Source organism: Pongo abelii, chromosome 18 (genome assembly GCF_028885655.2).
Source record: "Pongo abelii isolate AG06213 chromosome 18, NHGRI_mPonAbe1-v2.0_pri, whole genome shotgun sequence".
Lineage (NCBI taxonomy): Eukaryota > Metazoa > Chordata > Mammalia > Primates > Hominidae > Pongo > Pongo abelii.
Genome location: NC_072003.2, coordinates 87403721 through 87417428, shown reverse-complemented (window position 1 = coordinate 87417428; position 13708 = coordinate 87403721). Strand labels below are relative to the sequence as shown.

Genomic DNA, 13708 nt, shown 5'->3' with positions numbered 1-13708 from the left:
GCCTGGAATTGAACACAAAATGTGCAGGGCATGGAAACTAGAGACTAAGGAACATGAAAGCTAATTAAAGGTGGGAGGGGAGAACAGAGCCTAGAGAGCTGAGAAAAGAAGCTGCTGCATTTTTTAAACTTCCTAAAAACAACACAGGAAAGAACCCAAAACACTGAAATTAGAGAAACGATTCTAAACCAAGCCTCCCTTCTGAGCATTCAGAAAAGCAAAAGTCACATAAAAATGAGCAACAGAAAGTACTGAGGCCAAATATCATGCAAAAACAATGTATTTCTTAAAAGAATAAGAAGCAAAATAACACCACTGCAGACAATGAAAACATTCTAGAAACTTGTCCCCCAAAAAGATGAAAACTAAAAAGAAAAAAAAACTATATCCTGATAATTCAAAACAAACTGAAATACATTAAACACGTAACATACCATTAACCAGAAACCAGCATTAGAAAAACTCAGAAACAAGGTGCTAGAACTCAGAATATATTAGAAACAAAAGAAAAAATAACTTCAGAAATGAACACTAAACTAGAAGAACCTTAGAACAAATAAACACAATGGTGCCTTAAGAAAAACAAAACGAATAAACACAATGGTGCCTTAAGAAAAACAAAACGAATAAACACAATGGTGCCTTAAGAAAAACAAAACGACAAAATTTTCAAGAATAAAAAAGAAATGAAAGAGATGAAAAAAGCTCAAGAAAAAGTAGCACATAAGACAGGAAAAGAAGACCCAACATATGTATAATAGGAGATGCTAAAGATGAAAACTGGCCAGGCACGGTGGCTCACGCCTGTAATCCCGATACTTTGGGAGGCTAAGGCAGGCGGATCATTTGAGGTTGGTAGTTCAAGAGCAGCCTGGGCATGTACCGAGACCCTGACTCTATAAAATATTTTTTAAATTAACTGGGTACAGTGGCACGTGCCTGTGGTCCCTGCTACTCAGGAGGCTACGGCGGGAAAATCACTTGAGTCTGGGAGGGCAAGGCTGTGGCGAGCTGTGATCGCACCACTACACTCCACCCTGGACAACAGAACAAGACCCTGTCTCGAAAAAAGGAAAACTAAAGCAATGAAATGGAATACTAAAAACTGTAATTCAAGAAAGCTCTCCAGAAAACAGGAGGGAGGGTGCTTGAAACTACTCATTAAAAGGATACACTACAACCTAGGGGAAAAAAACAAAAACAAAACCACCAACACCAAGACACAACACCAAGACACAACACCAAGACACAACACCCAGATACAGCCCAATAAAAACACTATTTAAAGAAAAATTTTTTAGCCATCCAAGCAAAACACTAGATGACTTATAACGTAAAGAAAATTAGACTATCAAACTCCAACAGAAAAAAAAAAAGGATTAACGTATTTAAGACACACAAGGAAAAAAATGTGAGCCAAGAATTTTATATCCAGACAAAATTACTTTCAAGTATAAAGCAGCATCCAGTCCTCAGAGAACAGTATTCCCAAAAATCCCCTCCTGAAGGCACTGGCAACAAGCTTCAGAAAACCAAACCACTGGAGAAGCATCGGGAAGAGCGGCTAGCGGAGCACCCTATCTCCACGCAGGACTGAGACAGAGGAGATGAAGGAGCAGCATGCAAGGCTATGTGCTAAACGCAGACACAATGTACTGCTTGAAACTGGGAGGAATTGGGAATACATATAAAAAACAAATGTAACAACTTTCAAAAACAAAAACCACTGTTACAATGTTAACAATGTTCAGTGGCCATAAGGAGTGGTAGAGTTCTTTCTGAGCAATTTTCAAAAACTAACAAAAGCAAATGTTACAATGTTCATTCAGTGGCCAGAAGAAATGGTAGAGTTCCAGAAGAAATGGTAGAGTTTTGTTTTGTTTTTTTTTTTTTTGAGATGCAGTCTCACTCTTGCCCAGGCTGGACTGCAATGGCAGGATCTCGGCTCACTGAAACCTCTGCCTCCCGGGTTCAAGCGATTCTCCAGCCTCAGCCTCCCGAGTAGCTGTGATTATAGGTGCCCACCAGCACACCTGGCTACTTTTTGTATTTTAGTAGAGACGGGGTTTCACTCTGTGGCCAGGCTGGTCTCGAACTCCCGACCTCAGGTGATTCACCCACCTCAGCCTCCCAAAGTGCCGGGATGACAGGCATGAGCCACCGTGCCCGGCCGGTAGAGTTCTGTCTGAGAACGCCTTGCCTTGTGTGCAATTCTGCCATCCCTGATGCCCTTGTGAACAAGGAAAAGCAGACTATCAACAACGGTAACAACTTCACTAGGTTGAAAGGGAAATATTTTTAAATTCATGAGTTCATAATATTATTAAGCCTTTAATTTGTTTAATGGTAATAAAAAGAAAAAAATCAAGAATTTATTCTGCCTTTCTATACAAATCATATCACTGAAAAACCAAATCATAAGCAATAGAATGTTTCTCTGCATAAAAGTATTCTAACAAAAGAACAGTCATCGTTTTGCAATCCCTGATGAATTAAGAATCTAGGTAACAGAGGTGGCTGTTACCATCAGAAAAAGAAAAACATACACTATCTGCCTCATTAATGAAGAATTCAACACCATGTGGGAGGCTCCCCTACAGAACAAACAAAAATGCTGAATCTAATTAAGCTTCCAGAATCCTAACATTTCCTAAGCGACAGGATATACAGAGGTCAGAAGAACATGCTAAACTACACCACAGAAATGCAAATAGGAAAATCAAAATCAAGACTAGGAAACTCGGCCAAGCGTGGTAGCTCACATCTGTCATCCCAGCACTTGGGAAGGCCAAGGCGGGTGGATCACCTGAGGTCAGCCTGGCCAACACGGCGAAACCCCATCTCTACTAAAAATACAAAAATTAGCAGGGTATGGTGGCACATGCCTGTAATCCCAGCTACTAAGGAGGCTGAGAAAGGAGAATCGCTTAAATCCGGGAGGCGGAGGTTGCAGTGAGCTGAGATTGCGCCACTGCACTCCAGCCTGGGCAACAGAGCAAGACTCTGTCAAAAAAAAAAAAGACCAATCAACCTAATCAAAAATGAGCATAAGGAAATGAAAATGAATTCACAGAAAAACAAATTATGTAAAGATAGGCCGGGCGTGGTGGCTCACGCCTGTAATCCAGCGCTTTGGGAGGCCAAGGTGGGTGGATCAAGAGGTCAGGAGTTCGAGACCAGCCTAGCCAACATGGTGAAAGCCCATCTCTACTAAAGATACAAAAAATTAGACGGGCATGGCGGCGCGTGCCTGTAATCCCAGCTACTGAGGAGGCTGAAGCAGGACGATCGCTTGAACTGGGGAGGCAGAGGTTGTAGTGAGCTGAGATCACACCATTGCACCCGTCTCAAAAAAAAAAAAAAAAAAGTCAATCTCGATGTGTAATTAAAAAAAAAAAATTTAAACAAGACACCATTTTTCACCAATCAGATTGGCAAAAATCACAAAATATGCCACACTTCGCCAGAAGATACCAGAAAACATGGCTGTTGTACTTTTGCTGGGGGGTGTAAATGGGTACAACCTCTTTGAAGGGCAATAACTATCAAAATGCTAAATGGCCACAGCCCTTAACCTGGCCATGCCCCACGCAGCATTCAGCCAGCACAGACATTCACATATGTGTGCAAAGACCTACATACAAAAAGAAAAATACCAACGTAAGGCATTGTTTTTAGCAGCAAAAGAATGGATGTCAGCATTGCATAGCTAAGAATGAATATACCACGCAGCTTCAGGAGTCAACAAGAGCCCCTGAAAAGCGGCTCCCAAGGTGCAGGATCCCGTGAATATCAACGGGGCAGGGCAGTGTGGACAAGGGCAGTGCAGACGACATGCTTTATTTGTAAGAAGTATGTTAGATATGCACAGAATATTTCCGGGTTAAGATATACAAGACCTACAACAGCCTGGGGCATGGGGGAAAAGGAAATTATTTTTCACTTTTCATCCTCTAATAATATTTCCATTTTTATCTTGTGCATTTATCATTTTTTTCAAAAAGAAAAAGTATACTTTTAAAAAATGATCAGACAGGAAAACATGCAGATCTAAGCTGCGGGGGGAGGGTCCATTCCAACTCCACCTACGCACGCTCATGTTCTTCAAACACTGGTGCTAGGATCAACACTGGGACCTTGCCCAGCCTTCAGAGCTGCTCCAGGGAAGCAGAAGCCACATGGCCTGACTGAGGGGCCCTGTCAGGCGCAACTAGCATGAAACTTACATGGTGACGCTAAAACTGCATCCTCTGAAAAGGATCTTCCAGCTCAGAGTCCTGGGTAGTCAGCTTGAAGATCAAAGCTACATGTCATCAATACAGCCTTCTTTTTTCCAGATTAAGAACCAGAAGCAAAGATTATTAAAGGGATAAACTGAACTTTTTTTTTTTTTTGAGACGGAGTTTCACTCTTGTTGCCCAGGCTGGAGTGCAATGGCACGATCTCAGCTCACCGCAACCTCCGCCTCCTGGGTTCAAGTGATTCTCCTGCCTCAGTCTCCTGAGTAGCTGAGACTACAGGTGCACGCCACCATGCCCGGCTAATTTTGTATTTTTAGTAGAGATGGGGTTTCACCACGTTGGGTCAGGCTGGTCTCGAACTCCGGGCCTCAGGTGATCCACCCACCTCGGCCTCCCAAAGTGCTGGGATTATAGGGGTGAGCCACTGCACCCAGCCAACTAAATTTCCTAATGAAACCAGTAGTTCTCAGTCAAAAGCCACCCAGCCAACCTTGGCATTGGTGCATTTAAAACATTTTGGGGTCACAGATTGCTTTCAGAACCTTTAAAAAAAAAAAAAAAAGGCAAAAAAACTGTAGAATCTTTTCTGGCCAGGCATGGTGGCTCACGCCTGTAATCCCAGCACTTTGGGAGGCCAAGGCGGGTGGATCACCTGAGGTCAGGAGTTCGAGACCAGCCTGACCAACATGGTGAACCTGTCTTACTAAAAATACCAAAAAACGGCCAGGCACGGTGCTCACACCTATAATCCCAGCACTTCGGGGGGCCAAGGCGGGCAGATCATGAGGTCAAGAGTTCGAGACCAGCCTAATCAACATGGTGAAACCCCGTCTCTACTAAAAATACAAAAATTAGCAGGGCATGGTGGCGCACGCCTGTATTCCCAGCTACTCGGGAGGCTGAGGCAGGAGAATCACTTGAACCCAGGAGGCAGAGGTTGCAGTGAGCCAAGATTGCGCCACTGCACTCCAGCCTGGGCGACAGAGTGAGACTCCATCTCAAAAAAAAAATTAACTGGGTGTGGTGGGGCATGCCTGTAATCCCAGCTACTCGGGAGGCCAAGGCAGTAGAATCACTTGCACCCAGGAGGCAGAGGTTGCAGTGAGCCGAGATAGTGAGCCAAGGTTGCAGATGAGGTTGCAGATAGAGGTTGCAGTGAGCCGAGGCCACTACACTCCAGCCTCAGTGACAGAGCGAGATCCATCTCAAAAAAACAAAACAAAAACCAAAAAACAATAAAATAAAATAAAATGTACAATTAAATTATTATTGCTGGCCGGGTGTGGTGGCTCACATCTGTAATCCCAGCACTTTGGGAGGAGGAGGTGGGTGGATCACCTGAGGTCAGAGTTGGAGAGCAGCCTGGCTAACATGGTGAAACCCCATCTCTACTAAAAATACAAAAAAAAAAAAAAAACAAAAAACAAAAAACACCTTTTCCAGGAAAAAGTACAGACAGACAAAACTTTGCAAAGTTTCTGAGGCTCCCCTAATCCCAGAGAGTCCTGGCTGCCTGTGCCAGTACCTGCTCTCCCCAGAGCTCACAGAAGAGCCCATGACATCTACGGGTGTGGGGCATCAGACACAGACTTCCCTTCCCAGCCTGTCCCACAGCAGCCCCCTGGGAAACCTCCTTCAGGGGCCCTGGCCTCTGGCCTTGTCCCTTCTTCCGTGCTCCTCCTCCCGCTGGTGCCAGGGGCAGAAGGAGGCAGAAGGAGCTGGCGCGGAGGAGCAAAGCCACACCGGCCCAGGCTGCCTGCCTCAGACTTCCTCAAAGCAAAGGAAAATAACCAACCACCTGGTTCAAAACAGGTTCAAAACAGGGTATTCGGGAACCCACCACGTGCAGCCAGACTAAACCCAAGGATATGCCCTGAGGCCCTTCCACAAACGGCCCTGGGTCCAGAGTCCAGGTTAAATTCCTGCCTCTCTTAAGGGGCTAGTGGAAATAGTTTTAAATGCCCAATTCAAGCTTTTTCCTAGTTTCTAAAAGCTCTGCAAGTGGCTTCAGAAAATGCTCTGAACTCACCATAAAATCCTGAATCCTAACCTCTTCCAAAAGAGGACACCACACGTTATTCGAGTTGTTTACTCAAAATGCCTCTGTTGCCAGGATCAAGAGTCATTTGAAATTCTGCTAACAGTAAAGATTTCAATAGAAAAAACTAGGGCAACAAGCCCAAGAAAACTGGAACACAGCAATGCCTGTGGTTGCTATTTTGGCAAATTAAATTTGCCATTTCTCAGAAGTCCTGGGGATAGTCCAGTCTTAATACAATAAAACAGCTGGACTGAGACTAATGCTCAAGCAAGCCTCTTACTGTGACGACTATTCAGAACCCTACCAAGGCCACCAAGAGATGCAGGGCTCAGGGCGCATATGGGAAAGCAGGGCCTACAGCCCGGGGTAACACCCTGAATGTACAGTAGAACAGCAGTGGTGAAGAATCCATGCCCATCCAGACACCACAAAGCCATTCACATGGATGACACTGATTTAATCACATGAACCAAAATGGGAAGATCTCCAGAATAGGATAGCAAAAGGAAGGCATACAAATGGAAAGTTGCACAGTGGTGCAGACGATATGATCCCAATTCTGCTTCCTAAACACGGTGTCCACGTGTGGTCATCTGTCCATGTGTGCCAACACATACAAGACAGTCGGGGATGACAAACAGCAAACCTCAGGCTACCTAGAGTAGGGACGCTCCAACTGCACGAGCCCCACTCTCCTGTCCACTCCGCCCTCCTTGACTGCTAGCTTTCCATAGGCCTTATTCCATAGGCCTTATTCCATAGGCCTTACTTATTTATTACCTGTGAAACTGTTTCTAAAACCAAGTGATGTGTCTACAGGCAAGGCCAACTACATCAAATCTTGATAAACTTTACAGAACCATCTTTAACCTGGCCTTAAATCCACTTCTCAGCCACCAAGGCATGGGGACCCACACATCCAGGCAGGGATGGGGAGAGAATCCACACCCAATCAACCTCAGGTGCGCCTCATGCCGCGGGCCCCGCCCAGTCCCGCCCAGCCCCGTCCAGCCCTGCGAACTCTCCCCTGCTCCTGGACCCTCTGCGCCTCGGGCTCAGTGGGTGATCCTGCTCTCCTCCCTCTCACTTCCCAAGAATGCCCACTCCTGCCTCCTCGGGCATGTGCCCCACACACAGTCAGCACCCCTCCCTGGTCCCTCAGCATCACCCTCACACACCCTTCCCCCACGGTGCTGCCCTCCCTCCTGCCCCTCCAGCCCCAGCCCCATTTCTCTGTTCCCTTTCAGATAAAATTCCTCAGAAGCCCCGCCTGTACTTGCGGTCTCCATTTTCAGTGCTCACATCCCCTCCAGATCCCACCCGTCGGGCTATCACTCAGTTACTCCCCCAAAACTGCTCCAGCCCAGATGCTGCCCCCACTCTCCCCACCACAGGGCCTGACGGGGCTCATTCTGGCTCCTCCCCACGCCGTCCTCCCTGCCTGGCCCCCACTCCTCTGTCTTTCTGCTGGTCCCACATCCACTTCCTGACTTGAGGATGCACGCCCAGGGCACGGCCCTGGAACCTTTGCTCAGTCAGCACTGACCCGGCGGCTCATCAGTCTGTGGCTTCAGATACATCTCCACGCCGATAGCGCATATCACCCTGCCAGCTCAGACCTCGCACATGAACTCCAGGCCTCACGCCACACCACCTACTAGGCGTCTCCCCTAAGGGATCGTCTCAATTCTAACACGTCCAAACTGAGCTCCTGGCACCCACCCCAAACCAACCTGCTTCTCCCACACTTTCCACCTCAATTTAAGGCAACACCTGCTTCCCAGATGCTCAGGCCAAAACCTCAGTCCTCCTGGGTTCTCCTCTCCTTCGCCCTGATCCGGCCTCGTCTTCCTAGCCTGGCACTCCCAACCTGGACCCAGGCCGCCCCTCAGACCTGGCTCACATGCGGCTGTCTCACTGTCACCTGCACCTCTGCTGTGATCACAATAAAGAGCGCTCAAGGCGTCACATAAAAACACGTGCCAGGCTATGCCCCTCATCTGCTCTAAGCCCTCTGAGGGTTTCCCATCTCACGGGCCCTCTGCAGCCCCTCGGGCTCTCCTCCCCGCCACGCTCACTTGGCCCCTGCATTTGGGCCTCCCCGTGCTCCTCAGGGATACACCCAGCTCAGGGTCCTACCACGGAGCTGGCCACCCCTGCACGCTTCCTGGACGCCTCGGCAACAGTGACCTGCACAGCAGCCTTTCCTGCTCTGCTGTCTGACTTACTACCATCTGAAAGGTTTCTCTTGCTTAGTGCCTCCCGCTAGAAGGTGAGCTTCACGACGGCAGGAACTGGCATGGCTATGCTCTCAGCCGGGCACCGGGCCTGGCCCGTACCACACCCAGTGAATACGTCCGTGACGAGTCCAGTGAGAACACACCACTGACGTCATTCCCCAATGCACAATGATGAATGTCAGAAATTCTATTTAAAAACCATGGATTAAGGTTTTCAAAGTGTGTTGTGCCCATGTCCTGATTTCAATAAGGACTGCTATAATTAAGTTGCTAATCTAACTACTCAGTTCATGAATGTGGAATCAGGGTGACTGACACATCTGATGAACAGTGCCCATCCACTGTCAGCAAAGGCTAACGGCAGCTGGTCATCAGGTGAAATGGACAGCTGCAAAGGTATTTAATTTTGCTATTACTATTTCAAAAATATTGGACACCTATAAAACAAAACCACAAAGCCATTAAAAGAGGACTAAAAGGAAACCCACTGTAACTGGGCAGAAAACTTGGCTTTAACAGTCAAAGTTAAAAAACAAACTGCTATAGATTATCAGTATCACATGAAAAACAGCAGCAAGAAAAGTCAAGCCAGGCTTCCTGTGTTCAACACTAGGGCTTCCTTCAACACCAGGGCTTCCTTCAACACCAGGATCTTCTCCGTCGCTACCTAAGCCGCATCACATGCATCATTAGGGGTGTTGCAACGTAACAGGTTTTTTCCCGTCAGTATTTTTAGGGCAGACATTCTTCATAGAGCTGTTTCTTCTATCAACCCTTAAGAAAAGCCCTAAGGCTGCATCTGATTTGGACGCAGTTATTTCCACAGGAAGTGGAACAATATAGCCCAGATGTGTCACCTCCCAGAGCAGGGCTGTGACATGGTGTGAATCACAGCACCTACCCGTGATCAGATCCATGCAGAGCCGCCAGTCTATAAAGATGCATTCCACAGCCATAGATACTCCTTACATGTCTTGAAGGGGCCCACCTCACTTTACAGATGACAAAAATACCCTGAACTGAGTATATTCCCTGCTGTAAAAAGTTAGCACAGGGCCTGGCCTGCACCGCACTCGGGAACTGAGGGTGGGGAATGCCCAGAACAATAAGCTCACAGTGCGTGCGACCAGGGAGAGAAGACGCTTGAGACAGTAAAATGACAAGGAGGGACCACGGCCACCAAGCTCCCAGCCCGTCCCCAGATCGTCCTAGCGCCCTTCTCCTCAGATGGCTTCCGTGTGGAGACTCCCAGGCCACCTGAGTTGGAATGGCAAGTCCAAAGAGCCATAAAAATTAGGACAGGAACTCTCACTTAAAGATGAGACTAAGGGGTACCTGGTAAAAAGCTAAATCTCCAGAAACGAGGAAACTGCCAAGAAATAAATCATATTCCATTTAGTCAAATCCTCTCGGGATGTAAGTCTAGAAACAAAGAAATAATGAGAAAAGCAGGATGAACTGACACGAAGAAGTCAATTTTTATTAAACTGAGACATGTGAAAAAGTCTCAGCTTACTTCTTTTGCCCTAAATCAGTCTGAAGTGGAACGTACAAGAATGAGATGGGAAATAACAGGAAAGAAAACTATAAATAACCGATCAGATGCTAGATAGGCGGGAAATCAGAAAGAAGCAAGAACACTTCTCCCGACAGCTCCCACTTACTCTTGGGGTCATTCAGGCAACACTGCTTTTTCTTTAAGATGGCCCCCCAAATGTGTGCTTGCGGGGGAAAGGGAGGAAAAATTCAAATTTGTAAGTAAGTAGTCAAATTCCAAACCTGAACATATTAGCATGCATAATTTCACCTGAGCATGCATAATTTCTAGGGACACATCTTAAGAAGCGTGTAGGTTCTAAGGCAGTAAGTAGTTCTGACTTTCTGGCCTCAGGGTCCTCTTCACCATCCTAAAGCTGCTGAGGGTCCTGAAGAGCTTGCACTTGTATAGATTATACCTATCAATATTTACCATATTTGAAATTAGAACAAAAAAAGTTTGAATATTTGTTAATTCATGTAAAAATCATACAAATCAACACATTACATATTAATGCTGTCTTACTCTGTTTTCTGTTGCTATAACTGAATATCTGAGACTGGTAATTTGTTACATAAAGGAAAGAAATATGCTTTTTTTTTTTTTGAGACCAAGTCTCGCTCTGTAGCCCAGACTGGAGTGCAGTGGCAAGATCTCGGTTCACCGCAACCTCCACCTCCCGGGTTCAAGTGATTCTCCTGCCTCAGCTTCCAGAGTAGCTGGGATTACGAGCACACGCCACTGCACCAGGCTAATTTTTTGTATTTTTAGTAGAGACAGCGTTTCAGCACGTTGGTCAGGCTGGTCTTGAACTCCAGACCTCAGGTAATCCACCCGTCTCATCCTCCCAAAGTGCTGGGGATTACAGGCATGAGCCACTGCGCCCAACCTAAGAAATGTATTTCTTATAGTTCAGGAGGCTGAGAAGTGCAAGGCCCGGGGGCCCCATCTGGGGAGCGCCTTCCTGCTGGTGGGGATATGAGAGACACCCAAACTGGCTTTTATAACAGACCCCCTGTCATGATCACTAACCCACCACAAGGAGAGCCCATTAGTCTATAAATGCACTAAGGCATTCCTGAGGGCTGAGCCCTCGTGATCCAATCACCTCTTAATAGACCCACCTCTTAATACTGTGACACTGGGGATCAACTTTCAACACGAGTTTCAAAGGGGACAAACATTCACAGTATATACAAAACATGTTTTATGAAAAATAACTATAGCTTCCAAAGAACAACAAAACCTTAGTGAGAAGGGGGATAATATTGTTTCACATTTTTACAAGTCTCTAATGCCGGCTTAATTGAAAATAACTAGAGTTTCCTATCTGCTTCCACTCATGGTCTGCTCTGATACGTTGTTTTGGTCCATGCATATGACAAAAACGCAGCCTCGCCAGGCGAAGTAGCTCATGCCTGTAATCCCAGCACTTTGGGAGGCCCGGGGGGGCAGATTCTGTGAGTCCAGGAGTTCAAGACCAACTAGGGCAACATGGCGAAACCCTGTCTCTACAAAAAGTACAAAATAAAATAAAATAAAATGCAGCCTTACAAAAAGATGCAGTTAGACAAGGGAAAAGTATTTTAACAGCCTCTTCAGATAATTGTGGAGATTCTTCTTTACCACCACACCAAAACGCAACAAGTGTGTTTTATTTTTCCTTAAAGGCTGTTTGCAATATGGAATCTGAACTGTATCCATGAGCTTCTGAACTTTATGGCTTTAAAATCCATTGGCTTGACCTGTACTCTAAATGGATCTTTTAACCAGGCATGATGCTGCATCAATCATCTGGAAAATGTTGGTTCACCAAGTTAGGCAGCTCTTGCAAATGTTGTTCAGTCTATAATATCAAAAGCATACGGTTCATCGGCATTAGCACTGGCATCCTCTTTATTGGGAGCTCTCGGGCTCACGGTGGCAGAGACAAACTTTCCAAAATTCCAACTTCACTTGACAGCTCAAATTTTATCACTGGCAACAAACACTGTTAGTTGACTTCTTTGAGGTGACAGGCTAACTTCATTCATTTAGTAAGAGATGTCAATAATTTGTCAATTATTCTTTTATAGTGTTCCATGAAAAAAACAGCTAGCTCAACTAGCAACTCAAATAATCCCTCAACAATCACCCAACTTCAAAATACAACGAAAGTGCTTTCCGTGGACTTTCCGTTTTATCAGAGCAGAATCACTGATTTTGTGAAACAGCTCATCTGCTGAGTTGGCCGGGGCACACCCAACACTGTGCCGTGAACTGCTGTCACGTGTCTTGTTAGCAACGGGAGAAACTGGGTACCAGGCACAAGGGCACTCCCTATGCTATCTCTGCCACATATGTATACATCTCAAACTGTTCCAAAATAAAAGGTTTGCAAATAAGTATGTCTTTAGGATAAAAATAACAAAACCCTGCCAGTACACGATGTGCCCCACCTGCTACCACCAAATCCTTGCCTGCCAAACTCTTTCAGCATGTTCCAAACCCTCACCCAAGCCCATCCTCAAGTGTGGCTCTTCCCAAGAGCTGCTAAATCCCAAGCAAGCCATCTAGGTCCAGATCCACCATCAGACTGAAATTTATCTCCCAGGTGTCAGACAAGAGCCCCACAAGCAAGCTCCAGACTGCACGGGCACCCGCACTCGGCCAGTGTTTCGCATCTCCTCTCCCTGGGGCCATCCTCACAGTCCGCGGGGCCTCTGCTCTGCTCCAGAAGCCCCCAGAAGGTGGGCAGGGGGTTCAGCTGGTGAGCATGAGGGCCAGCCCCCAGTGAAGGTGCCCCTGGGGACCGTCTCCCACGGCGGGGGTAGTGGGTGCTGGGGACACTTGTCACCCCCCGGTCTCCGTCTCCTGCCTTGACCTCTCACCGGCACTTTCTTCAGTCCAGGGTTTCAACCCCGTCTAGGCCACGGTCACTCGGATCAGCCATCCCAGCACTTCCACAGCTGAACCCTCCTCACTTCCTGTTATCCTTCTCCCCAAGAATACCACCAGGAGTCCCAGCCACCTCCCTGCGGCCCCGCCCTCATCGCCCCGCTCTCTCCCTTCCGCATCCCGAGGCTCCTCCCTCTCTGACTCCTCCTCGGCCCACCCCCTCACCAGGGACCTGGGCTCTCACCGAGTACCCTGGCACCCATCTCTCTGAAGGGTGGCATCGCCCCTCTGCCACACACACTCCGATCTGGCCGTCTCCTTGTCCCCCAGTGCTCCATGCGTCCCTCCCAAAACCACACGGGCTGCAGCAGGAAGACCATGGCCGCCAAGCCCTTCTGTGGCTGGGGCCAGCACTGTTCCTCCAGGGGGCCTCCTCCCCGGAGAGCCTGCTAGTACCAAGCCTGGTCAGCCGCCTCCCTTGCAAGCAGCCTCACACCTCAGCTCCTCTGTGCAGGGCCCAGGCCTCTCCCCGTCCAGCCACTGCCTCTCTACACAACCTCGTCTTATTCCTTCCCAGGGCAAACACACTGTAGGTCGGGGGTGGCACGTGAGGGCCCACAACCCAGCCCAGCTCTCCACCTGCTTCTATGCAGCCTGTGAGCCACGAATGGGTTTTACATTTTAAAACAAAAAAATAACAAAAGAACAATATTTCATGAAGAGAAAATTACATAAAACTCAAATGTCAGTGTCCACAAACAAGGTGCCTGCT

The 13708-nt window shown here is 47.3% G+C and overlaps 1 protein-coding gene across 22 annotated transcripts in view; it reads right to left on the bottom strand.

Moving 5' to 3' along the window:
- Window positions 1-13708, bottom strand: part of BANP (BTG3 associated nuclear protein) — a 125354-nt gene that overhangs the window by 103771 nt on the left and 7875 nt on the right. Inside the window, exon 1 of one of the 22 annotated variants that reach the window (XM_054534258.2) lies at window positions 9858-10141. The exons of 19 other annotated variants lie outside the window; for them this stretch is intronic. In XM_054534258.2, coding sequence (XP_054390233.1) covers window positions 9858-9917 — 60 coding nt within the window. In that variant the 5' untranslated portion in view covers window positions 9918-10141. Of the gene's footprint in view, window positions 1-9857; window positions 10142-13708 lie in introns of those variants that run through there. 2 more of the 22 variants (XM_054534259.2, XM_054534264.2) reach the window with 2 other exon arrangements.